The sequence below is a fragment of the Aulonocara sp. 'chitande type north' Nkhata Bay genome, linkage group LG20 (genome assembly GCF_057382095.1).
Source record: "Aulonocara sp. 'chitande type north' Nkhata Bay isolate Kocher_YH1m ecotype deep benthic linkage group LG20, A_spYH_male_GT1.1, whole genome shotgun sequence".
NCBI classification, from domain to species: Eukaryota; Metazoa; Chordata; class Actinopteri; order Cichliformes; family Cichlidae; genus Aulonocara; species Aulonocara sp. 'chitande type north' Nkhata Bay.
The window spans coordinates 8,865,679-8,892,589 of NC_141363.1; the positions used below are offsets into that span (position 1 = coordinate 8,865,679).

The 26,911-nt window shown below is 40.4% G+C and overlaps 1 protein-coding gene and 1 pseudogene across 2 annotated transcripts; one reads left to right on the top strand and one right to left on the bottom strand.

The window, feature by feature from the left end:
• Positions 1-795: 795 nt before the first annotated feature.
• impdh2 (IMP (inosine 5'-monophosphate) dehydrogenase 2) lies at positions 796-24,239 on the bottom strand. Of its 2 annotated transcripts, XM_086276913.1 has the most exons (15): positions 23,745-24,239; positions 22,080-22,128; positions 17,899-18,000; positions 17,736-17,810; positions 17,269-17,475; positions 17,086-17,173; positions 14,677-14,876; positions 14,219-14,309; positions 13,812-13,907; positions 8,114-8,185; positions 4,760-4,903; positions 2,650-2,794; positions 2,111-2,254; positions 1,388-1,471; positions 796-1,169 (listed from the first exon to the last, which is right to left on the bottom strand). In XM_086276913.1, the coding sequence occupies exons 1-15, from the start codon at positions 23,840-23,842 to the stop codon at positions 1,148-1,150; spliced, it is 1,617 nt and encodes a 538-aa protein (XP_086133039.1). In that variant the 5' UTR covers positions 23,843-24,239; the 3' UTR covers positions 796-1,147. The 2 variants fall into 2 exon arrangements, with proteins under 2 accessions (XP_086133039.1, XP_086133040.1); XM_086276914.1 differs by lacking the exon at positions 8,114-8,185.
• Positions 15,365-21,494, top strand: LOC147305154 (uncharacterized; annotated as a pseudogene).
• Positions 24,240-26,911: the final 2,672 nt, after the last annotated feature.

The following is a 26,911-nucleotide window of genomic DNA, read 5'->3' on the forward strand; positions in this document are numbered from 1 at the left end:
AAATTATGACACACTGCTCTCCCCTAAATAAGCTGTGTTTACAGGTTGAAGTATCAGTACCTGTGTTTATATCGGCAATACTGGCCCTGTATTTGATAGGTATCAGATTGATACCAGAATTTGCAGAATCACACAGGACTACTGGAAACCAAAATAAATGTCATGATGCTTTGGGGGGTGTGTGTGTGTTCTCCTTAACTTTACAGCATGTACAGATTGATTAATATTCTCTGTCCCGATGCAAACTGCAAAGAATTACTTTGAAAGGCTTTTAACTGTTTGATACATTAAGTTTTGAAGTTGGATGTTTAGTTCCAGTTCTTCAGTGCAACCTACTCAGGTCAGCTAAGTATATAAATGTACAAATTTTAAACAATTCTTCAAATCAGATTGAAAAAGAATATTTCGTATAGACCCCTTTGACCTCTTTATCAAACATAAAATTAGAAATTAATCTAAAACAAGCCTGTTTTTAAAGTCTGACTTAAATGGAGTAAATTGAGTGGATGATGATATAAAGTGTGTAGAAACTGGCACACAGATGGCCGTCAGCTCTCGCTACTAACGAAGTTGAAATGAATGGGTCTGCTTCACTGCTTCCCTACATTAGATGAACAGAAACTAAATGGTCGGTTTAGAACAGACAGTTTCTCATCTACAAGCTGCAGCACATCCTTTTCTTTTCTCTTCCCTCAGGTAACATGAGAACATGCAGGGCACAAGTTACTAGATAAGGATTCTTTGAAGTTTTAGCAAAGTTGTTCAATTAAACAAAAACAGACCACAGCCACTTATGAAAAACATGCTTTATTACTGGACATTTTTCATCTTGAAATGGACACAGTAGGGTTCAAATACTTTGAAACAACATGAAAAGCACTGGATATTTTCATGACACAATCACCCGTGCACTTATTGAAATGCTTTAATTCAGTCCTTCACATTTAAAACAGACTATGCATAGATGACACCGGCAGGAAGACTAATGGATCACTGGAAGAGTGGAGTTTGCGAGAGGTTGATCTTTACAGACTACTCTAATGAGAAGTGTGGGTGTGCGTCAAATACAGCTATCAGATGATCTGGCAAGTAGTGTTTTTGCATAATGTCTGTTGGAAGGATTCTCCATCAGAAGACAAGCTTCTCCTTAAAAGAGACGTTTCTCGTAACTGTGGGAGAAAGAGTATGAGAAGAAAAGATCACACGACTTATCCACGATACTCCCTGAGGTTTCCTGTTAAGACAGACACAGCAGTAGCCTGATTACAGGCGCTAAAGAGGAAGTTTAACTGAAGGCTTGTGTGGTTGTGGTAAGACATGAAACTAGGAAATTTGAAGACCATGAAATATGAAACTGAGGAAAACCCATGTCTGTGTGCGTGTGTACCTGTGCAAGCTGTGGACTCCGCCTTCTTTCTGAGCTGATGTTGTTCTCTTTTCAAATTTCAGGTCTCCAGAGTACATCATGGCTCTGGAGAAGGAAAAAAGAAAACAGCTGTTAGATGACAGCAGAAATGGTGAGAAATTAAGTACAATATAAAACTTAAGGAAATAAGAATAAAGCTGGACATCAAATTTCTGTGAAATACAAGATAATGGCCAAGCTATAGAACTTGTAATACACCTGACTGTACTTGGTCAGCCACATCACACTAATGTGATTTACAAAATGTGTCAAGTACATCAGATTCAAACTTCGTAATGAATTCCTTTCCCCCCCCTATAACTGTCAATGTATTTGTCGTCAAAAACATTTCTGCAAAAAAAAAAAAAAAAAAAAAAAAATTTGTTGAGCACCACTTTGGTCCCCAATCTTCCCCCACACTCTCTCCCAGCTGCCCTGTCTACTCCCTGCTGTGCTATCTGATAAAAGCAACCAAAAAAAAAGTTCAAAAACCTTTCTGTATGATGTACAAATGAAAGTGTTTATTTAGACAGTAAAATTCATACTGCATATCGATCATGATTTATGCTTCAAATATCACTGGACATTTAATCACTTTTTTTTATTGGCTTGCTTCTGAGTATTTAAACATTCATTTTTCTTCTTGTGTGGCTGTTTGAGTTCTCTCAGAGTGCAGCGTTAACTCTGACAGGTTTGTGTTTTTACCTGAGTTGGGTTAGGCTTTTAGCTCCGATGTCCTGGCAGGAGTGCTGAATGCCAGCGAGCAGGTAAGGAACAAACTTGTGGATGGAGCCTTTGTCCTGCACAGCTCCGGAAACACCCTGAGCGACTTTAATCTTATCGTTCTCACTGGGAGGGGAGAGGAGGGAGAAAGGAGTGAGTAGTGTGGAGAGAACCCCTTGTTAGGCAACCTACTGCTCACTGATAGCATATCAACTTCAACAGCCTGTTTAGACCAGTTTGTTCAGTGAACATCTTTGTAAGCTCGTTAGAGGTTGTCTATTAGATGAAGGTTTTTTTTTTTGTTTTTTGTTTTTTTAAAGTGAAATGCCAGCGCCATACTTTTCTAGCAGGCTCATCATTCTTTACCACCACATAGCAGTACAACAGCTGTGTTCTGCAAACCACTGAAAATGAAATGAGGAAGTGTTGTCTGCTGGGGAAAACTGGCAAAGAAAGGCCCAACAACGTGACAGGCAGACTGGCTGTGTAAGGTGGACAGCCCCTTGTTGTATTACGGATACCTGAAGTATCTGGTCTGGGAGCCCAGGTTTTTGTCCATGGCGTCCAGGGAGCCCATGCCACGGTATTTCTTCAGCCTGATGCCATCAGAGAAGAAATATTCACCAGGAGCTTCACTAGTAGCAGCCAGCAGAGAACCCATCATCACTGGACACACAGAAAAAGAAAGTTACTGAAACATTTAACTCTATCATATATATATAAAAAAAAAAGTCAAAGATAAAATTGTGCCGAGATTACAACAATGAGGTGATTGATTTTTTTTTTTTTTAAATTTGCTCTTTCCACAGTCAGACTTTACCTTCTCACTAACTGTAGGGTGCAGTTAGTATTAGAGATAGACCGATCCGATATTACGTATCGGTCCGTTACTGACCTAAATTACTGGATCGGATATCGGAGAGAAATAAAAAACGTAATCCGATCCGAAGTATCACAAAATCACCTCACAAAACGCGCTACTTGGCGTAACCCAGCTCGGCGCATCGGAGCAGTATGTGTCACGTGACAGAGCGGCTGTTGTCTGCGAGACCTGTCGGCGGTCTGGTGGAGTATTTGGAGCCTCGCTACATGCTTCCTAACCGCGGCATTTCATCTCGGCCAAAACTATCCCAGAGAAGTAAAGCAAGTGTGTAAGTTCATGCCTAAATGTTTGCATAGTATTTCCACGTTAAGCTTAACAACTGATATATTGAGCCACAGCTGGACTGGCGATCGGAGTTCCATACTGAGGTGAAAAGGAAGCGATTTGTCCCGTACTTCAGCTAGAATTAAAAAATCAACACTACTTCTCTCATTCACTTCCCCTCCCTCCCCTGTTATTACTTCAAGCATGAAAATGATCAATGATCAGCTGATCGGCTTTTCTGCCACAAGTCCACTCTTTCTCGTTTGTTTATCACCCACTTTGTGCTAGAAAGAGGAGACCGGCGGATAAACAACAGCAGCACGTTTAAGCGTGATAAGCTGCTGTTAGAATGTATTTAATATTACTTTCTAGTGTCAGCTGAGGTTTTGGTGGAGCCACGGCTGTAAAAGCTGCTGGTCACGATATCGGTTTGGATATGTGGTGAGAGGGAAACATGAAGATGGAACTAGGAGATGTTCTTACTAAATCATCAGAGCTGAGCAGGGTGATGGAGAAACAGGTTTACCTTTTAGGTGACATGAATGAGTTGAAGGGAAGTTATGAACTGTTTCTGAGAGACAAATAACACCAGGATCCTTTCCTACGTAGCTGACGGCTGGTAACTGTGCAGGGGCGGGTCTAGCAAAGTTTTGTCGGGGGCCAGGGGCACAAAGAATATTTTTCTTTGTTATGTCATTTAAAAACTTTGAATAAATAATTATCTGAATCTTACAACAAAAGTGGTCATCTGATTAAATGTATAGAAATCCATTATTGTATATAGTAACTAGTAAGTCTAATATACACTTTAGTAAGTTATAGTACTTTTTCCTTTGGGAAGGTACCATCTGTGCAGTCTGCAATTCTGTTGAAGAAAGATGCTGAATCTATTTAATTATTGTAGAAAAATAAGTGATTTCTGTGCATTTGTTTTACACTTGCATTAAATTAAAGTTGATTACATCGATTAAGGGGCGGGGGGTGGTTCTCTAATATTTTTTCTGGGAGTTGGCAACCCTATTAGTTAGGTAGGCAAGTACTCTTTAAAATACCAGAATAGGGAGGATGGTGTAGGTTTAAATTTATTAGATTGATCAGTGTTGCTGAACTATAACATGTTTTGGGTGGAGTGTATTTTTTGCATACAGGTATAACAGAATAGCTTCAGTCTCTTGTTTTTTTTTTAAAACTTGAGTATGAACTTATACAAAATGCAGCAAGATATTTATAAAAAAAAAAAAAAAATCCGTTATTGATTACAAAATACGCTATATCGGATTCATATCGGTATCGGCAGATATCCAAATTTATGATATCCGGTATCGGACATTAAAAAGTGGTTTCGTGCCATCTCTAGTTATTATGTTGCATCTTAAAATTCTTTAATCAGTTCTTCAGTAATAAAACAAGAAGATAAAAATCAAGTTTTTCTTTCTCGTTCGACATGGCTTCAATGCATGTTCACCTGATGATCAAATCCATACCTGTGGATGCTCCAAGTGCTAGGGCCTTTGCGGTGTGGCCAACGGTCTGGATGCCGCCGTCAGCGATGACCGGAACGCCAAAACGCCTGGCATACTCTGAAACCTTATAGACAGCTGTGGCTTGGGGTCTGCCACATGCCAGCACTGTCGAGGAGAGAGGAGGAAAAAACAGATGAAGGTGGATTAAACAGGTACAACTGAGAAAGGTGCCCTGTAAAGAACCTCTGTACTACTGTAAATACACAACTCGAGCCAGATGCACCAACTTGTCTTGACTAAGCTTGATCCTGAGGTTTCAGCTAATATGAGCCTTTTAAAAATCTTATGCAGCTTGAAACCACCAAACCAAGCACAACTCAGCTATCCACATTAATGTATTGTGAGTAAACCTAGCAGTATGCGCCATCTTGCTAATGTGTCCTTTAGCAGCAAGCTCAGGCTGATAAAACCTTATGAAAAGTAATTTTGTCATTAAAATAAAAAACAAATTGAATTCAATTCAATCTGTAAACAATGTAGGGGATTGCTTCAGTCGGTTATTTAAAAACGCAGAATGTTGTCTTCAGTGACAGAGGCTGTGTGATGATGGCCAACATTTTTACTTTACACCTGCTCTTCACTTGTTGTATGGAGAACTAGCTTTAAGCTTAAGTGGTTGAAGTTGCTTAAAAATCAGCCGATAACACCACGGTATAACATATTTAGCTAAAGAACTGGCCTCAGTTTGGAAGATTCAGCTTTTCCATCATTTAGCCATTGTTCTTTCATATGTCTGACAGTTTGAGAAGGCAAGAGGAAAGAAATCTCCACTGACTAATAATAGGACAAACTGTTCAACGTTTAGAAAAAAGAAACAAAGTGAATGAGCAGACAAACTGGGAACATGTCTGTTATGTTTGTTAAATGTGAAAATGAGGAAGTTAAATTTGTCACATCAGCAGAGAAATACCACACTGCTCTAAGAATCAAACTCTCATAATACACGCTGCCTGTAGCTGCAGAGGACTCTTCAGTGGATTTCAAAGCCATTTTTCAAAAGATCAACTACTCTAATATTAAGCAACAGAAGTAAAGTGCCAAAACACAAATATCCCAACATTCCAATTCCTTTTATTAAACCGCTGAACTCGTCATTTCCTTCCAACTCAGGACTGCAAGGTACTTACCAGCACTAATGATTCCAGTGTTTCCCCACACAGACTTTAGTTGGGTGGGCCAGCAAGGTATATTTACTGCCAACCAGGTTTTGGTTGTTCAATCTATCCGGGTTGCCGTTGTTGCAGCCCTCGATATCAATCAGCTGCATCCCTCTACAGAGGATCTCGGACTCTATCTTGGACTGCAGCTGGCGAAGAGAGTGCTTCTGCTGCAAGCTGGAGAACCACCAAAACCACAGCCTCCAGCAGGTGAACAACTAGAAAAACTGCCAAGCTCACCAAGGCTGCGGAGCGGAAGGACTCATGTCCCCAGCTTAAGACCAAGACGAGTAAAAATCTAGTGCTCAATAAAGTGGCAGTTCTTTAATCTGATTATGTGGGGAAATACTGGATCCCTATTTATTTTCTACTCTGCTTCTATTCAGTGAAAAACACAAAAACGTTTCAGAGGGAACTGTTATCATATGCAATGGCCGTACTCTAAAACAGTGAAGCTCAATAGGTTCAAGCTACAAATCTTTACTATTCTACTCTGTTTTGACTCATGAAAAGCAGGGTCAAAGCAGAAACGAACCCACAAAGCAGGTGAGTGCAGATTAATTTTCAGCCAAAAACAGTGGCAGCGACTTCTTTAACATCTTTCCCCACATTGTAGACAAAGGTGATTAATTCTTATCATTTATATCCTTAAGCAAAGTCTGTCCCAACCAGCACACAAACATGACCACAAGTGCTGAACAGAGACACCCTGTGGTAGCTAGTCACACCATCTAGTAATCCTCTGCTTTTTATTTTGTTCCAATGTTAGGAATGTGTGTTAGACATGGATGAGACGCCTAACACAATAAGCAGTGGCCTTTGAACCCAGCCACTATCTCACCAATAGTATCTTTACATTTGTGTCTCAATCTGATGGCTTCAAACAGAAATCAAAAGGTCAGGAAAGTGGGTGGAAGAAGAGCAACATTCACTCAGCATTAGGGATGGGTATCGTTTAGGTTTTATCCGATACCAGTACCAAACCGGTACTTTTGAAACGGTGCCGGTGCTTAAAGAATGGAGAACACAAAATTGGTTCAAAAACCTCTCATGTTCAGCTGGGTTTTTTTGTAAAAAAAGATAACAACGTTAGCCTTTTCTGCAGCTATAGGGGATTTATGGTATCACTCTTGGCTGGAAGTGATACCATACTTTTTCAATGGAAAAAAAAAACAAACTTTGTCCAAAGACCTCTCGTGTTTAGCTGTTTTCCACTTTTTCTTTGGTCATTTTAGCCTTTTTGGCCAGGGTGAAGGGAGTATCTGCCATCAAACAAGAAGACAGCCGCATGTAACTACGAAGGTGTTTGCTAGTTCACCTTACATGCATTAATTCAATAACGTGGTTAGTTTACACACAGACAACATTAAGCTACTCACGCAGAGAATAACGGCTGCTGCCATCATCATCCGTCATCATTTCTGCTACACTGGCAGGGCTAGGGGCCAGGACTCTTGGGGTTTTTGGGGGATGTTGCTAACTCCGGGTCCGATAACAGGCAACCCACGTGCAGTAGATGTGCACGGTGTGAGGTCTCGCAGCAAGCTATCAAAAATGGCGCATTTCTTGGCTTTTAACAAAATGCTATATGTCGCCAGGTGTTTGATCAGATTCGAGGTGTTACCTCCTTTGCACGGTATCACCTTAAAGCACTTGTTGCAGGCTGCTGAGTTTGCATCTTTTGCTGTGAAGTACAGCCAGATGTTGACCGCTTTGCCTTGGGCATTTTTAATCTGTAGCTCTGCTCTAAAAGAACGTACGTACCTGGGCCCGCCTACTGCGCTTGCAAAGATAAAATGATTGGCTAGAATCCAAAGTGTATGACATCTCAGGAAGAAAAAAAAAAGCACCGAAATAAAGCACAGAAATGTGCGCTGCTTTTCGGTCTGGTTATTACCGTTTATGTCAGAACCAGTGCCATAATGGCATCGGATACCAGTACCCATCCCTACTCAGCATAATCGACAAATTAGTGTGGACACACGAACAAGCAAAAACCCCAAAACCCCAAAGGCCAACTTCTAAAACTCTAGTACACCTACAGATGCAAAGCTGAACCCCAATTAATGCAGCAGGCTGTGGGGGTGGGTGGGTGGGGGAGACACACTGTGATGATGGAGCCAAACCGAGCCTAGTGCACACCAGCAGGGGAACTTACTGGAGTATCCCGTAACAGTGGTTGGGGTTTTGGGGCTGTGGAGCTTTATAGCTGGTGGTACACTGAGGGGAGCTGACACACGCACGCACGCACGCACCAGGATGAGAAGTAGGGGAGAGAACAGGAGGCAGACAGAAAGGAAGGCAGAAGGTAAGAAGATGGCAAGATGAAGATGATAGCAAAACAGAATACAAGCAAAAGGAAATGAACAAGAAATGCCTAATGATATCACAAGAATCATAGTCAACATAGAGACAAGTGCAGTCAGAAACAAGGAACAGAGAGAGCCTCACTACAGCAGACAAACAAAACTCATAAAAGTGACAGACTGATTCAGTTATAACATTTAAACTGAGTTTAACCCTTTAAGGCCTACCATAGAACCAAGTCCGCCAGAGCTTATATTATATTTTTACATGCTGTGGAGCCATTTTTGGGAGCATTTCAAGTTGCTATACATCAATACAACCATTATAGCCCAAACTTTAATAATATGTCTGCATTAGGTGCATAGTAATTACATAAATTGCAAAAAAGTGCAATAAACTACAAAAATTGAAAATCGTTTTTGTTTTTTTAACATATATTTCTAGTTAGAGAAATTTAAGAGGCTCATCCCTCAAAACTGTAAATACAAAAAAGTTGCACAAACTAGTTTCCCACCACAGGAAATTTATTTTGAGTGTCTTCATAGTTTTATTTTTGAAATACACCAATTTTTATACACTGCAGGAAAAACGAAAATAAATATTATAGTGCAAATTTGCAAAATAACAGCATATGCATCAAAATAAACTATTTCCAGCAGTGCAATATGAGTCCTAAGCATCCCAGAAACGACACAGAAAGTCATAAACTCAAACATAACTTTTTAAAACACAAGTATAGGCTCATAAGGCCCCGATCGTAAAAAAACTACATTTCCGCAAAATGACATCACTTCCGGTTTCGGGCAGGTCATGCGGTCATGTGATAGTTCGCGCTGATGGACGTAGGAAGTGTTACAAACAGCTGATCGGATCGGCGAAGCGTGTTTCTGGAATATCATGTTTTTGTTGCTGCAAGTGATTTTTATGCAGTTTTTGCAAAGCTATATGTGGGAGGAAACTGTGACCTAGGACAAGCTGATGGCATAAGATGTAAGTACAACTCCTCCGGTTTCATATGCAAAAAAAATTATTGCGCTAGCTTACGTGGTTGCAGAGCTACCGGGATTTAAAAATAGTTACGCAAAATGGAGCGTGCCCGCTCCGATCGGCTGTAAAGGGTTAAACAAAAAGCTTTCCTCATTTCCAAAAGGCAAACAGTCAGGATTAGAGCTGCAGCTAGCAATTATTTTATATTCTCCATATTCTATCAATCATTCAACCAATTAATCAAATAAGTAGTTGTCTCATTAACAAAAATATTTTGTAATTATTTATTTACAAAAATAAATCATTAGAAACATAGCAATATGTATGTATGTATGTATGTATGTATGTATGTATGTATGTATGTTTAACCTTTAAGCCTCTATAGGAGCATGTGCTGTGTGCAATGAAGAAACACGAGCACATAAAAATTCTCAGATTTTCTGAGGCCCTGTGCTTTGATACTTTTTCTGCTGCAGAAAGCAGACCTTCAGATGAGTGACGTTAATAATAATAACAATAATAACAACAACTACCGTAATTGTCGGGCTATAAGCCGCTACTTTTTGCACAAGCTTTGAACCCTGCGGCTTTTAGTCAGGTGCGGCTTTTCTATAGATTTTCCATGATTTTTGTGATATCGTAAGACGATTTGTTTTGTTTGTTCCGCTGTTGTACGGCACTACGTTGCCTGGCGGAAGGATCGGGGTTCAAGAGTGGTATGTTGGTCACATGTCCATCCGCTAGGCAACAGTGCCGTACAAGTAGCGCGAAAAACAAACTTCAAAGTAGCGCTATGCGTTCAGCGGGAGTCGTGGATGACGAGCGGCGATAAACTTGCGAAAAGCAAGTTGTGCTCAACTCCACCGGTGGATTCTGACAGCGTGGAAAAGTGTGCAAACATCCACGATCACCAACGGATTTCGAAGGGCTGGACTGCTGCATGATGAAGAGGAGGACACCGCCACGGCCCTTCAGAGGGTGTTCGACTCCGACACTGACAATGACAATGAGGATTATCTTTGGTTTTGAAAGTGACAACGAAGGAAAGAAGCTGAGAGTGGATGACGAAGCCATCCTGAGCCTGTTCGTATCCGACACTGGAGAAGAGGACTTTGGTGGTTTTAGTGCGCAGGAAGATGGTGGTGAATGACTGACTTTTCTTCTTGTTAAAGCCGTGTCACTGCACCTGAGCCTAAAAGGTAGTCCGAATCTATTTTTCTGGTGTGCTGTAGGTTACTGTTATGTACTACATTTGTTACTCATTTATGAAGCACAGCACATGTGCAAATATGTACCCATAACTTGATTTTCAAAATATTAATAAAAGGGGTGTGTCTCCAAACAGCCATCTCTTTCCTGACAATTCGCTTTGTGCATATTCTCTTACATATGATAAGTCAATATTGAAACACCTGCGGCTTTTGGTCAGGTGCGGCTAATGTATGTACAAAACAGGATTTTCCCCTGATTTTAGCTTGTGTGGCTAATATTCAGGTGCGCTTTGTAGTCCGGGAAATACGGTACTTATAATTCAGTGTCCAAGCTAATAATGCCAGGTCAGTGGCTGAGAGTTTTAGTGGCTTGTATATTCTTAGTGGCCTATATATATTAAGAAAAAGCTTTCATTTGTATTCATATATATTGGTACAATTTAAGTCGTAATTTATATTTTATATTAATCTAAATCTGCAGTATAACGTCACTTTAGTCTTGAAATAAATATGCTCTAGTACACCCCATACCCCCCTTTAGACGCACCCCTGTTGTTGCAGGTATTGCTGCCATATAAAGTAGGACAGCTGCTGTCAGCCTTCTGCAAGCTGCCTTATAAACATACCAGGTTCAGTCAGTCTGCACTCGTACGCTTTTTAACTTCTGTAGCTTTACTGTAGATTTTCATTGTAGCACCGCTGTTTGTTTTACACAAAGTTTGCATTTCTTTACATTGGAGTTTCCTGATCAGCTCGTACGTTTTTGTTTTGTTTTGTTTTTTTAAATACCAATTATAGAATTTTCTTATCTAATCTAGTTTGACATATCAGGCCCAACAAAAACAAAACAAATAAAAAGGTATAAATCAATACAGTTCAAGCCATTAACATTGTGAAGCTTTTGTGGAAACCAAATTAAACAGCTTATCCAAACCAATCCCCATCCCAAAGTCTAACCTAATATTTAAAAATAAAATAAAAATAAAATAAAAATGTGATACTCAAAATTAGCCAGGTGCAAATGTTTTCAAGGAATTAAAATAAATGATAAAAGGCTGCTGCATCTATAAAACCTCACTAGCATACCCTCTGAGTCTGAATTGGATCTTTCAGCCAAAGTGATGTAGCTGGAGGGTGAAGAGCTTTCGAGGAACACTAAATTCTATGATGTGCCAACAAAAAGTCCAGTATGATTGAAGTGTAAGGCAGACGAGTTAAATCACAGAGAGGTAATACATCTGCCGCACAGGTCGAGGTTGTCAGAATATACTTTAGATAGTCTTGATTTTGACAAATACAATCTACAGGGTGGGCCATTTATATGGATACACCGTAATAACATGGAATGGTTGGTGATATTAAAGTCCTGTTTGTGGCACATTAGTATATGTGAGAGGGCAAACTCCTCAAGATAGGTGGTGACCATGGTGGCCATTTAGAAGTCGGCCATCTTGGATATAACTCCCCCCCCAAATAGGAAGAGGGCCATGTGACACCCACCCTGTATTTACTGTCTTAAACTAAGTAAGGAAGAGTCTTGCACATGAGGATGAGGTATGAATACTATCAATTACTTTTTCCAAGTAATCTTCCCCAAATTTAAGACCCAGTTCCTTTTCTCAACTGGAAGTGATCTTTTTGGTTGAGTAATTGGCCAGTGCAGTAATGAAAGTATATATTCATGAGATAAGAGCCTTACTGTGAGACTTCAACTCATATAAGTCCTCCCACAAATGCTTGGGGGGCTGACATGGAAACTCTGGGGAAGCAGAGGATGCAGTGTGTCTTATTTGAAAACAGCTGAATAAATATGAGGGCAAATTGTACAAAAGACATATCACTAAAAACTGAGAAAACTGTTGTCTTTCCAAAAAAATAAACAAATAAATAAATAAATTATAATGAAAACATTGACTCCTTTTCTTGCACATATATGAAAGGAAGAGGGGGGCTGATTATTACAGATTGGGGTCAGAGCAGAGGCAGAGACAAAATTAAGGTGGCACTGGAATTGATACCAAATTTAAAATAAATAAATAAATTTAAAAAAAATTTTCCACGGAGGCAATTACAACAGGGTTATCACAACAAGGGATTAAACTTGATATGCACTCCTAAATACTTAAAGCCAGAAAAAGTTAGACGGAAAGGTAGCTCCGTTTTGTCTAAGCTCCTGTGTATCAAGGTTTATGGGAGAAAGAGACAAAATTTTAAAGTGATTCCATAATAGCAGATAGGGGAGTCGTTGGATTTGTAACATAATAATAATAAATCATCTGCATATATAGCAATCCTGTGCACTATGCCACAGGATTGCACTACACCACTACAAAGACGTTCTGAGAGGTGGCTGAGAGAGGCTCTACTGATAAAGTGAAAAGTAAAGGTGAGAGTGGGAAAGCCTGCCGTGTAACAAGTTTTAAGTAAAAGAATCTCAGTCTTAGTACAAAAGTGATGCTAATGGGGTGATGCTGATACTCTTCACCAAATCAATAAAAAAGGAGTGTATGAAAAGCAGGCTAGATTTAGTATCATGATTAAAGAAATAAATGAAAAATAAAACAAATACAAAAAGCTAAACAAAAACTGAGGAGTACCTCTCACCCCCACCCACTAGGCCCCATTCCCCCAAAAAAACAACAACTTCAACTTTCTAACCCAAACTCCTGCTACACAGTAATAGCAGCTCCACAGAACCATAACTTAAGTACTAAATAGATGTCCCAGTGTAAATAAAACATCTCAATGAACATTAGTTTAAAACCATAATCATGTACCGCATTGTCTAACTTAGAGGACAAGTTCACAAAGGATGACTTAAAGTCCACTAGCACTGCAGCTTTATGCCCAATTTGAGTAATCAGTGCAGAAACCATAATAATTGATTGTTATTTTCTATAATAAAATGAGGCTGCAGCATAAATGTTTCACAGCCTATGATGTACAAAGATGATCAGACATCAGATAGTAGAAAGGGTCAGAACTGTCAACAACAGTTACCCCTGAATGCAACAAATTGTCAAACTAAGCAACTGGAAATGCTCACGTTTCCATCAGGAATCTCATAAAGTACACAAAAATACAGAATTAATTGTCCTTCAATACGATATACTACACAGGGTGAAAGTTTAGGTTTCCATTCTTGGTTTGGTCCGTGCTTTAGGATTCAACAAGCAAAGCAGACTTTAAGTACTGTTTATTGCTGCAGAAGAACTTTACTGCTGCCATTTTGTAGCAGAAGCTGCTACACCATACAGATCAAAGGCTTCAGACTGGTTTAGAGCCGTTTTATAAAAGGAAGCAGGAAGTGATGTGCCTGTTGTCTGTACAGTTTTGCCTTCAGTCACTCACCTTCCTGCGTGATGCAGATGGAGCCGCTGCCCATCCCCACTCTCAGTGCATCCACTCCTGCATCAATCAGATTCTTGGCCTGAGCTGCAGTCACAACTGCCACAGACCGGGTGAGACACAGAGGAGGGAAAAAAAACAAACAAACAGTAATTTTCACCACAAGCAACAGATCAATGAGCAGCAAATACAATCAAAGACATGAATGTTCAACACTCAAGCCCACTGGCTGTGAACAAATGTAGGATGTGTCGCTCCCCCTTTGCACGATACGCCTTTATCATGGACCATTCTGACAAGTGCATACATAGAAAACAGCATCCATTCTATAGTGAACACTTTCTTTTTAGAAAATACTTTCTCTGAATACTTTACATATGAAAATATTAGTGTGTGTAAAGTGAAGTTACCATTGCCACCGATGACCTGCAGGTTGGGGTACTTTTCTTTAATATATTTGATCATATTGATCTGGAAGATCGAGTTGCCCTGAGAGGAGTCCTGGAGGTAGAGAGATGAAACATAACATGATCTTCCCATTCAAAGACATGAAGACTCACCCAGATTGAAGATAACCCCTTAACAACAAAAAACTGTGTATTCTAAACAATAATTGGCAGGTCTACTCTGTCCTTCATCCAAGCGACTGCTTTTTCTTTTCAGATTCCATGGTTATGCACACTGTTTCATTAAGTGGTTTTAGTTAAATATTTGTCAGTGGACCAAGGCAGGTCTCTTACTTGCATGACAAAACCAAAAATTGGTCCCAGTTTAAGCCCCGTCCCCAGTTTCAACACGACTTAATTTACCCCCAAACTCTGCACCTGAAACATTCCATGCCTTTAAAAAGCACATTAGAAGTCCTTACTAGTACAACCGCATCCACTCCGCTCTGCACCAACAGGTCCAGTCGGTACTTGTCGTCATCGTGTGTGCCGATGGCTGCACCACACAGCAGCTGTTTCCGAGAATCTTTGGAAGCTAAGGGGAAGTCTCTGTTCTTCTTCAAGTCTGTGCGAGCGATGATGGATACCAGGGACCCCTCTTCATTCACTATGGGCAATTTACCTGCAGGAGGAACCAAAGGCATGAAAGCATGCTCATGCTGTGCACTTAGAAGCAGCTTACCCTGTTCCTTGGTACATTTTTCCCCATCATAGGGCTTCGTGATAATAGCCAAAATTATGATCAGGTTTATTTAGATTTTTGCGCCAAAAACTTTTATTGCACTGTAATGTAAACAGAGCACTGCTTTAACATCAACACAACAGTGTTGTGCTACATTCCAACTAATGTACAAATCATTACAGAAAAATAAAACTGATCCTCATCAACTAAAGTCATGGCATCTCTTGGAAGAAAAATAAATCATTTTATAAACTTTACACAAAAAACAGAATACTGCTGTCACTTTTACACTGCATTATATTCCTATTAAAAATCTTTGCAAAACAATAAGACGTTTATCCATCTCACCTAAAGACAAAATAGTCTCATTCTACTCACTGTACCAGCATGACATATGTGAATAAAATTTAGCAAAGAGAGCCCAACAGATACAAGATTTTTAAGAGCAATAACAATATTTCTACTCTATATTTGGCGGTTTAAAAATCCAACATTGGCTGATTTTGTTTTTCCCCTTTCAGACACATGAAACTGATTCCCATAACAATTATTATGTGTAGTTATGATCATAGTTTATCCTTACTGAGAAAATAATGACAAAGCAGTTTAACAATGGTCTTGTTTTACTGTCACTACAAGTCATGGGTTACTCATTTACACTCTGCAAAATTCTGCTTAGATCAGCTTGTTCTTAGGTGCCCCCAACAAGGACGTTACAAAGTGCCCTCTGGTGGACAAACAGTGCAACATTAACATTAACATGGCGGAAAGTTGTTTTTTAGTTTTTACAATTTCATCTATCAGCCAGCTGATATATCGGTGGAGCTCTAGCAGAACACAGTGGCTGTGAGATCCCATTTGTTCCCCCTTCCACAGTTTGTTTACAGTGCAGCTCTATCCCACATTGAGAAAATAATTGCATGAGGGGATAACATATCTTTTGTCCCCTACACTGACTAGACAATGCAGTTGTATTGGTGATTTCAGTGAGTCTTTGTAACCCGGATAGATGTGCTGATGGACTCCTCAGGTTCACCTTTTATGGATGTCTGCACTGACACTGGATAACGTGAATCATCCAGTGTTAGCTTAGACAATGCATTTTCCCCCCCCCCTGCCTTCATGAAGTCATTTTACCACAGTTAGTAGAGCAGGACGATATGACCAAAATTATTTATCACCATATACATGTGAAAATTTGCGATAACGATATAACTGACGATATAATTGACACTAGACAAAATACTTTACAACTCCACAACTTTATTAATGCAAAAAAAAAAATCTAATAAAAAAAATCAAAAATCAAAGAATTGATTTTAAGTGTGCCGTATTTTAAAAACAAAAAACAAAACCCAAAAACAAAAAAAACCCCACAGTAATAACGACAGCCCGCTAGCATGCTCTACCAAAAATAGTGCTTTGTTGTGTATCTGACGGATGAAAGCTAAACCAATTCCACACCACTGAAGTTGCAGCATTTTTACAAACCAATTCTGGTTCATCTGTTTCATTCAACGATCCGCTTTCGCCCTTCTCATTCTCCGTCGCCGCCATGCTTTTTCCGCCATGTGCGTATGAAATCAAAGGCACTGCGCATGCACGTTTTACCCATATTCTATCGTGATATTTCATTTTCTTATCATTGCCCAACATTACACCGGTATTACCGTGAACGGTATGATATTGCCCAGCCCTAACAGTTAGTGAAGTGTTTTCAGGTGGTTGAAGAAGTTAGTTTGTTGCTTTGCAGATCGCACTAAATCTAAAGTATTTCCAAACAATGGATGAAGATCTGTTTAGAATAACAACCTCTTTGCCTTTTGCTGTGCCAGACTTTTGCTATTTGTTTTGACTGTTTGATATCTGTTGTTTATCTGTCTTTGTACTGTTTCTCATTCAGAGTACATCCAGGAAACTTTAAGCTGCAGCATGCAGGAAACAGCTGTGACTGGTATGTGCTGGCACACCGTCAGGCAGTGATTTAGGGACTGCTTTGTGTTCAACCAGCAGGGCACACATTCACATTAACAGTCAATCATGTTCCCGCAATTGTGGAAAGCCAAAATTATGATCAAGGACAAAATCTGATCAACTGGCCCAACTTAATCATCATATTATCAGGTCTTACACGAAACAACCTACACACCTTTCTTACTCCTCTGGAGGATTTCATTGGCTTCTTTCAGAGTCACCCCAGCGGGGGCAACCACCAGATCATCTCGCTTTGTCATCACCTGTGAGAAAAATATTACAAAGGTTTCTAAGAAAGTGTCTCTAGAGCATTTTGAGATGTAAATTTCAAGATCAAACCAATTTTTTGCATGCCCACCTCACTCAGTGGAAGGTCGTGGTCCTCCACCTTCAGAAAATCGATGTCTCTGGATGAGATGATGCCCACCAACTTGCCGCCCATTTTGCCGTTATCTGTGACAGGGATGCCACAGAACCCATGGCGTGCCTTGGCCTGGAAGACATCCCTTACTTGCTCGTTGGGGCTCATCACCACAGGATCTGTGATGAAGCCCTGCTCATATCGCTGGAGAAGGAAGGGGAGGAAGGAAATGAGGAGGGGGAAAAAACAGGATGGGGATGTGGAAAAATAAAGATTGAGCAAAAAAAAAAAAAAAAAAAGGAGCGGTGAAAGGAACATAAAGGAATCATTGCCTATACTCTATAAGCTGGGAAGCAGACAAATACACTGCTCTACACATGCACACAAAAAAGACACGAGTTAAGAAAGATGAAAATAAACATGCATAAAAAAGACAAGAGACAGACTGAACACAGAATCACTACCTTGACTTTGCGAACTTCATTAGCCTGGAACTCTGGAGTGCAGTTGTGGTGAATGAAGCCTATACCACCTGTTAGCTGCAAGAAGAGATAACACATGCGTGTGTGCCTGAGGATGGCCAGATGTGATGACAGAACAATAAATGCCTTTGGTTGTTATACTCACTGCCATAGCGATGGCCATGTTGGCTTCAGTGACAGTGTCCATAGGAGAGGAGACGAAGGGGGTCTTCATGGTGATTTGTTTGGTGAGCGCCGATGTCAGGTCCTACATACACAGAAACACTCAGTTTAACCTTTCAAGCCTCACACAGTGGGGTAAGCAGAGGTGGAAATATTTAACCAGTTTCAGTTTAATGGCTGTGACATTACAACGTCACATTTTTTTGGACATTAAAACACTTGACACTATGTATCAGTTTGTTACAACATACCAGCACAAAACATGTCATGTTTTTAGACATGTTTTTAGAGTGACACAGAGTTTTTAGACTGTGTGTGTTTAGATAGTTAAATATTTGGAGCGAAGAAAGGCAACTAAACAGATTTATGAATGGCACTGACATTTCTTTCAACTTACAGGACAATCATGTCGTCTGAGGTGTTTCACCACCATCTGACTGTTTTCCAGCTGAGAGAAGTACTTCTACTTACAGCTATGCTTCAATAGTATATGTCAGTAGGACACAACATACTGTTTTTAATCTGAGTGACTGTGGAGTAAATTTAACATGTTCTCATGGTGACAGACAATATTTTTTTTAATCTTCTGATAAACTATTTTTGACAAAGTGGACTAAATGCTCAGTTTCAATTAAAGCCACATGAGAGATGCAAGTGACTTTTATCCTTTTTGAAATACATTGTCCATTACTTACTTTTATTTTAATAGACATTTGTGCATAACTCTTGAATTATGCCCAAAAACCTGTTTTGTGGGGTCATGTTGACCGTAGGCCTCCAAACTCTAACAGTCCTAGTAAATGCTTGCTCAGTGAAATGCAAGAGCAATGCATCAGTCACCCTAAAACTAAAAGAACATAAGAAATGCTTATACAGCATATCTCAACATGCTGAGCCACCTAAAATCACCATAGAAGAAATTCCTTCGTTACAACAGTCCAGTCCAAACATGAACACACCAAAACTAGCTGAAAAAAGAAAAAAGAAAAAAAAGAGAAAAGAAAATAGTTCAGAGCTACTGTTTAAATGTGCATTGTAAAAAGGATGCATATTAACCAAGTTACACATATATTTGGTCAGACTGTTGCTTTCTATGTCAATAACAAAAGGAAACTGCAGCTCTGACACAAATGTGGTTATGATGTTGCATGAACTAAGTCTAAGATGAACAAGACAGACTCCAAGAGCGCAAACCTCCACCAAGGCAGCTCACTCTCTAGCCAGTATTTACTTTGGGACTAGAATTGTGTGTTCTATGTATTCATTTTTCTCCTTTGTTCTTTTTCAACGTACTGGAGTGTGTAGTACAGTAAAAACAAGTGCAAAGTGCATGCTTTTGGTTTTTGCACTGTTGAAACCCATTTTAATATACTTCACCTACTTTTGAGAATAATTGTGTTTTTATGTGACTATAGTACATCTGTAACATTCATTGTACGGTTTGGTAAAATTAGTTTAACTGTTCAATAATAAAGAGCAAATTAAAAGCTTTAGATCATGAGTTTTTGCTTAAAAAAGAAAAATGTATTCAGGAATGCTGCACATGTATTCTAATTGTTTTGTATTAAAACAGTTATAACCTGTTATTGTACTCTACAAAAAAATGAATCACTGTACTCAAAAATATCCCAAGTCGACAAAATGTTGCCTGTCATTTTATGTAGCTCTAGACCTTCAGATCAATCTATTGACCTAGAAGGAGAAGTCAAAGGACAAATGTGACATAATTTAAATCTTTATAATGTACTTGCTATATGTTAAGAATACACACCACACTTGTAAGAATCATAGTTTCTAAGTTATAAGGCTTTTTGTCAATTTTCAACTGTTACGACTGTGACCGTAAAATGTGTTGTTTTTGCGTGACTGTTATGTGTTTCCTACTTTACTTTGAAAGTCTGTGTATCTTAGTGTGTTCAGTTTACGTTTCCTTGTCTCGTCAGTTCTGATTTGCCCCAGCTGTGTTTCCCTCCTGTTGTCCATTCCCTGATTGTTCCCTCCATGTATTTAAGCCCGGTGTGTCAGTTGTCATGGTCGCGATCTTCCCCCCCCCCGTTGTAAATAGTTTGGCGCCTTGCGTTGTAAATAAATATCATTTTGCTTTAAAGAAAATAGTGGTCGTTTTGGGATGATTTTTGTGGAAGCCCGTTTTAGTTTTTTCTTGTGTGTTTTTTTACCTTATTTTTATTTTCCTTATCTTTGTTTTTCTACGTGGCACTCCGGTTGCCTAGGCCGGGGTGTAACATATGGGGGCTCGTCCGGGATCGCTGGAGGGTCCGAAGGAGGGACAGCTTCGGCCTTCTGTCTTCGCTGGAGGGTCCGAGGACCGCTCCAGCCTTCATCCGCCTTCGCTGGAGGATCCGAGGGACCGCTCCAGCCTTCGTTTGTCTTCGCTGGAGGGTCCGAGGCACCGCTCCGGCCTTCGTCTGCCTTTGCTGGAGGGTCCGAGGCACCGCTTCAGTCTTCGTTTGTCTTCGCTGGAGGGTCCGAGGCACCGCTCCAGCCTTCGTCCGCCTTCGCTGGAGGGTCCGTCTTCGCTGGAGGGTCCGTTGGAGGGACCGCTTCAGCCTTCGTCCGCCTTTGCTGGAGGGTCCGAGGCACCGCTTCAGTCTTCATTTGCCTTCGCTGGGGGGTCCGAGGGACCGCCTCAGCCTTCGTCGTCTGCTGGAGGGTCCGTGGGACCGCTCCAGCCTTCATCCACCGTCGCTGGAGGATCCGAGGGACCGCCCCAGCCTTCGTCGTCTGCTGGAGGGTCCGTGGGACCGCTCCAGCCTTCATCCGCCTTCGCTGGAGTGTCCGAGGGACCGCTCCAGCCTTCATCAGCTTCGTTTGTCTTCGCTGGAGGATCCGAGGGCCCGCTCCGGTTTTCCGTTTCCACTGGAGGACCCGTCCAGTCATCAGCGTCGCCTGCGGGACGGTGGCCGGTGCCGTATGGGCTGGACATGGAACAAACATTTTTCGTTGGGGTTGTATGTTTTAAATGTTTGTTTTTTTGGGTGTTTCCTTGAATTAAACATTTTTGGGTTTAATGTTAATTCTTGGGTAAGGGGGTGTTACGACTGTGACCGTAAAATGTGTTGTTTTTGCGTGACTGTTATGTGTTTCCTACTTTACTTTGAAAGTCTGTGTATCTTAGTGTGTTCAGTTTACGTTTCCTTGTCTCGTCAGTTCTGATTTGCCCCAGCTGTGTTTCCCTCCTGTTGTCCATTCCCTGATTGTTCCCTCCATGTATTTAAGCCCGGTGTGTCAGTTGTCATGGTCGCGATCTTCCCCCCCCCCGTTGTAAATAGTTTGGCGCCTTGCGTTGTAAATAAATATCATTTTGCTTTAAAGAAAATAGTGGTCGTTTTGGGATGATTTTTGTGGAAGCCCGTTTTAGTTTTTTCTTGTGTGTTTTTTTACCTTATTTTTATTTTCCTTATCTTTGTTTTTCTACGTGGCACTCCGGTTGCCTAGGCCGGGGTGTAACATCAACCAACAAATCATTAAGACAATGACTAAGCTAATAACATGACCCCACTCTACACCTCTGCTAAGAACTCATTCGATACTTCTACAAGTTATTGTGTTTACAGAGAGAAGGACAAAAAGTAGAAGTAATAAGATAAAAAGAAGTAGAAGTAACTTAACCACCTTAGAGAAATGGTCATTTCAATCAAACACACTATCAGATTTCCTGCCCCCCCCCCCCCCGACGCCTTTAACCTTGTGAGCCACGGTGCTGTATGGGTTTATGCTGGTGCAGCCTTTGGTGACATTTCTCAGAGCACAACATTCAAGAGCAATAAACACAGGCGTTTCTCTGCTACAACCTTACTTGGTCTGGTATGACCAGCAGCTCATGAAGGCTAAAGTTAGTAAACATTAGATAGGTGTGCCCCCACCTCGGTTTGCCAGTTTTGTAGTTAGTTGGTATCCCCTGAACGTCACAGTGACAGCATTTAGAAAAAGTTAGAGTCTCTTTAAAGTGAAAACAAACTGTGCAATTTATGGAAGCACTGTGAGATAACATTAGAGATGGGAGGCACACAGCTCATAATCCTCACTCTCACCTCATATGCTCCCACCCTGAACATTATCCAGCTTGGATTAGTATAATACTACAACATCAGCTTTAACCAGATTTTGCATGTTGGCAATTATTCGTCTGTCGACTCAACTCACCACTTGATCAGCAGTGAAGTCAATGTAGCCTGGCAGAATCAGGAAGTCACTGGGGGAGAAACAAAAACAGTTAAAGTAAAAGAAAGTTTAGATCTTTTCAGCCTACAGTTCTGAAGCTTCCTTTGAGATGTCAAACACTTTAACCCCCGATGTCTGACTAAACTGGCTTCACTCCAAGAGTTAAAAGGAATAATACACTAATTGTAATTGTAAGTATTTTTTGTAAATAGTGAACATGACAGGTTAAATATTGAGCAGGTGATTTTTAAGCTCAGAAATAGTTATGGCATTTGAGAAAAGAACACATCTTATGCAACTGCAAACTGGACATAACATGAATTTCTTGGACGGGGATCATCAGTGAGTGTCATGTTCACAAGACTGCATACATGGAGCAGAGTAGAGGCAAAGAGGCCCAGAAACAGACTAAGGGTATGAAAGCATGTTCATCCATGCGACCTGAGAAAATGTGTGTCATTAAGCCACAGCACTTTATTATGCATGAACAGCATTTAAAATCGATTAAACCTGGGGTTCCAGTGGGTCAAAGGATTCGCTGATACAGCTTTATTTTCTTACCCATTTAGAAAAAAAAGAAGAAACACTAAAACACAATTTGTTTGCTTTCCTTTTATTTTGTTTGTAATATATAACAGTTTTGAAATCTTTAATTGCTTAAAAATTGTTTTAATTCATCATTGGATTTTGGATTGCTTGGTCACTGGTTGGTTGTCAGAAATAATTACATTCAGATTTATTTTTAATTTTTTTTTGGGGGGGGGGGGGGGGGGGTAGAAAAAGCTGAAAAGTTTCAGAGTCATCTTGTGGATGATTTGATAATCAGTGAATCAGATTCTTAGTTTTCCCTGCTGAGTAAAAAGCAATTTCATTAAAGAATAAACAGTTTTGTTGTGCAGAGGACTACCGGGCCGACGTTCTAAATATAGCCAGGGTCCACAGGATCCAGCTTAACAACACAGGACTGCATGAGCCAGAGCCTAAATTTAGGGCAAGTGTGTGCACCGAAGGACTGTTCACCCCTCTAATTTCCAATAGGCTTCAACTCAGATTGGTCCAGTATTATTAGCTGTGAAGGGCACCAGTGATCCTTTGACGCACAATGCCCGATTTATGAAGTGAAAACAATTAAAATTTATAGAGACTTTCAAAACCTCACTGAACAATTTTGCTGGGATTTCCCTGCTAATACATACAGCTGCACAGTTACACAGAGGCAGTGGATTCACCGTGAAACGTTCAATCCTGCGTACAAGGCAGATTTTCAAAAGGCGCGAAATTTAAACAGCGAGTTCATATTTAAATGCCACTAGATTTGCTTGAAAACAAAACAAACAAAAATAAAACCATTAACAACGCAAAACACAGGCACACAAAACAAATTCTTGTTCTTGAAACTGACTGCATTCTGGGAAATGTAGGATCCTCTCTTTTTTGAGAGGGCGCTATCCCCGTTGAGCTAAAAGTAAGCCCTAGCAATAATGCACCTATTACACGATAATAAACGCAACAATTAAGTAACACCCTGATTTTCGCTTCATAATATTAGTAGAATGTCTTGAGAAACATGAACCACTTACGTACAAACTTAAGTAGCCCAACTTGGCCTGCTTACCAGGGATACAGGTATAGAGATAAGGTCCTTACTTGTATGTGAGTCCGTCTCCTCCGTTGAACAGCTGCTGTCCCGTCAGCCCGTCATCGGGGACGTAACCGGTTTGCCCGCTGATCAGGTAGTCCGCCATGCTGTCCAAACAGCCTTCACCAGTCCTCTTATCAGCCTTCGACTGTAAATAAATCACCCTAACAAGCTGCCGAGGTGCGCATACAGAAACACAAAAACACTCTCTCAAGCCGCACCGGCTCAGACACCGACAACTTTCCTCTTTCGCGCCGCGAGCTGCTCTCCTCCTCGTTCAGTTACCCTTCAGTGCGTCGTCAGGCTCCTCCGTGCGCCCTCTTAGCAGCCTGAGCATGTGCTAATGAAAAGAAGAGGACCAGAAAACGGCACCGTGAGAGATATTCGCTGCTTTTTCGAGCCTCTTCAACCTCAACAGACAAGTGCTCATGTTCTCTCTGCAGCTAACTCCAGCACGTGCATCACTCCCGTCTGACAGCGTTTCCGACACTGCCGTCACATCCGGAAGATCCGCCCCCTCATATATATTATTTCATTGCTGTAGAATTTAATGAAGCTCCTCTTCAGTATTCATACAAAGTTGTATTTACTCTCATACTGGTGACTTGTAGACCCTTTGAAGATAACACACAGATTTCTGACATTTTTAGGGCTCCAATGCTGCTTAAATCCAGCTGCACTGATTTCTGTTGTGTTTCTAGTTTGTTGCCTACAGGGTACACTGGGAGATGAAACATAGTATGGCAAGGTTATCCCAACAGAAAATAATTATTTCAATTCATATTATTTAAATGTAATGGTGTCTAACAAGGCTGGAGTTTACAAGTTAACGAGTGACACATTAAATGCGGTAGCGTCTTTCCCAACCTTTTTTTTTCCCGAAGGTGTTCAAACCAAAAGAGTCCCCAGGTATTCTGAGCACCTTTTAAAAGTTCCAGGTGGCAACAAGAGTTGCTAAGGAAGGACATGTTAAAATAAATGCTTAGACTACAAGTTGTAACCTATGGTGGTTACATATTTTAAATTATTACAATAGTAACAAAATGTATTCTTTAATCTGGTAAGTTTATTCGTCAAGTTGACAGCTCATACAACGAGCTTGCTGGTCAGTTAGTAGTCTATAAATGACTGGGGTTTTAAAATTAACTTGATCTCCAAATCTTCTCATCTTACTGTAAGCTGCACTGGTATAGTGGACAAAATTGATGAATTTCATAAAGCTAAATGAATCTCAGCTAATCTGAGCTCAATCATCAGCCCCACACACTGTTGTAAAGTGAAAAATGTGCCTGCTCCAAGTAAACACTTGAGGGTGCCCTCTTCCTCCTATACAAGCTATGTTACTGTGTAAATATGAAACCAGGACACATGCAAGGTCAAGCAGAGCAGTGGGGCAGTGGATATCATCTTTGCCCACTACTACACTTATCTATTTTAGGCTGTAGCAGACGCTGTGGGCCTTGCACTTAACAAGGTGCCAATCTGATAATGTCAGAGTAGGGTTTCTGCACTGTGTCAACAATGCAGTGCCCGAAAAATTACAGTGATTGTGAATATATCATTTTAATCCTGTTTATATGTATATTTATTAACAAAACGTGTATGTCTTCATTGAAAGACTCTTTCAAAACATTTTTAATTGTCAAGTTTTATGTATCAGGACAAAAATAAAATCGTTTGAGTTAAAAACAACTTCAGCAGTGTGTGAAAGAGTGCATGCTAGGATTCAGTAGCTCATAGAAGCTTTGGCAGCCATAAACTTGAAGCATTCATTCTCTTTATGGGTTTATTAGTCTCTCTCACATTGTTGTGGAGGAATTTTGGCCTACTTTTTTTTTACAGAGTTGATTCAGTTCATTGAGAGTTGGTAGCATTAGTTCATGCATATCTCTCTGTAGGTCCAGCTACAGCAGTGCAGTCAAGAGGCTTCGGATGAGGCACCTTGATTATTTTGTCAGTCAGTCTGTTGTAGATTAGCTGCTGTGCTTGTGATCAGTCATGTTACAAGATCCTGCTACAGTCTCAGCTGAAGCTTTTGTTTAGCAGCATTATTTGTTTTTGTGTTAATGGACTGAATGTTTGCTGCACTTTGTATTCTCACTGATGTGTGTCTAACCTCACATCCTACACTAGAATACTTTGGTATACAGAGGAGGCAATTGTTGACTCAATGACTGCAAGGTGTCCATGTCCTGGGGACGCCAAACTCCTTCTTACCTTCTGTATTTTTCCTAATAATTAGAAGATTAGTTTACCTGAGGTTGCATTTATCAGAATTTTTTTTTTTTTTTTTTTTTTAAATATACCAATACAGAAAACCTTTGAACCTTAAAAAGGTTTTTGTTGTTTTTTTTGTTTTATTACCGGTATGACTGTGTTGGAAACAAAATAATGACACACTGCAGGTGTAGGAATGACCTCTGGTAAATGGACTTGTTCTTATATAGCGCTTTTCTACTCTCTGAGCGCACTCAAAGTGCTTCATACAACACGCCTCATGCACCCGTTCATCAGCATTGTTTTTTGTATGCCTAAGTGCTTTCTATCTAACATTCTCACACACATTAATACTCTGACGGATGCATCAGAGAGCAACTTAGGGTTAGGATCTTGCCCAAGATATTTGATACGAAGACTGGAGGAGCTAGGGATTGAACCACCATTAGTCGATCAAAACTTCCTGTTAGCAGATTATCCTCTACCTTCAGAGTTACAGCCATCCCCTGCTGTGTACGAGACTCCTCTAATTCACATTGACAGCACAGTGTGAGGGAAAAAAAAAAATTTAGATCTTAAGTCCTATATAGATCAATCATGTCACTGAAATCACTGGCAGGTGAGGTAACATTACCTGGTTGCTGTGTCACCCCAGGGTGAGATATAATAGGCAGCAAGTGACTAGGAGGTTCCTACTGTTTTGGAAGCAGGTACTAAAACGTTCCAGGCCCACAGGAGTGCTACTGTAACACAAATAACCTTGATGATAGCTATGAGGTAAAAAGGTCAGTGGATTGGATTCATCGAACTGTTGACACGTACCCCACACATCAACATTGTGGCTGACCACAAACAAGTCTTGCTTGCAGTGTACACCCTGATGGCAGTTGCCTTCTTCCAGTAAGACACCATATGCTGGCAGTGTCTATAAAAACAAAGTGTATTTATCCATTTCAGA

Bases quoted from the DNA above. Each gene is read 5' to 3' on its own strand.
- impdh2 (XM_086276913.1), bottom strand. From the start codon at position 23,842: ATGGCGGACTACCTGATCAGCGGGCAAACCGGTTACGTCCCCGATGAC. The intron at 22,129-23,744 runs GTAAGGACCTTA...TTTCTCCCCCAG, and splicing joins GGAGACGGACTCACATACAA to TGACTTCCTGATTCTGCCAG. The intron at 14,877-17,085 runs GTGTGTAGGTTG...TTCCTCCTGCAG, and splicing joins CCTCCAGAGGAGTAAGAAAG to GTAAATTGCCCATAGTGAAT.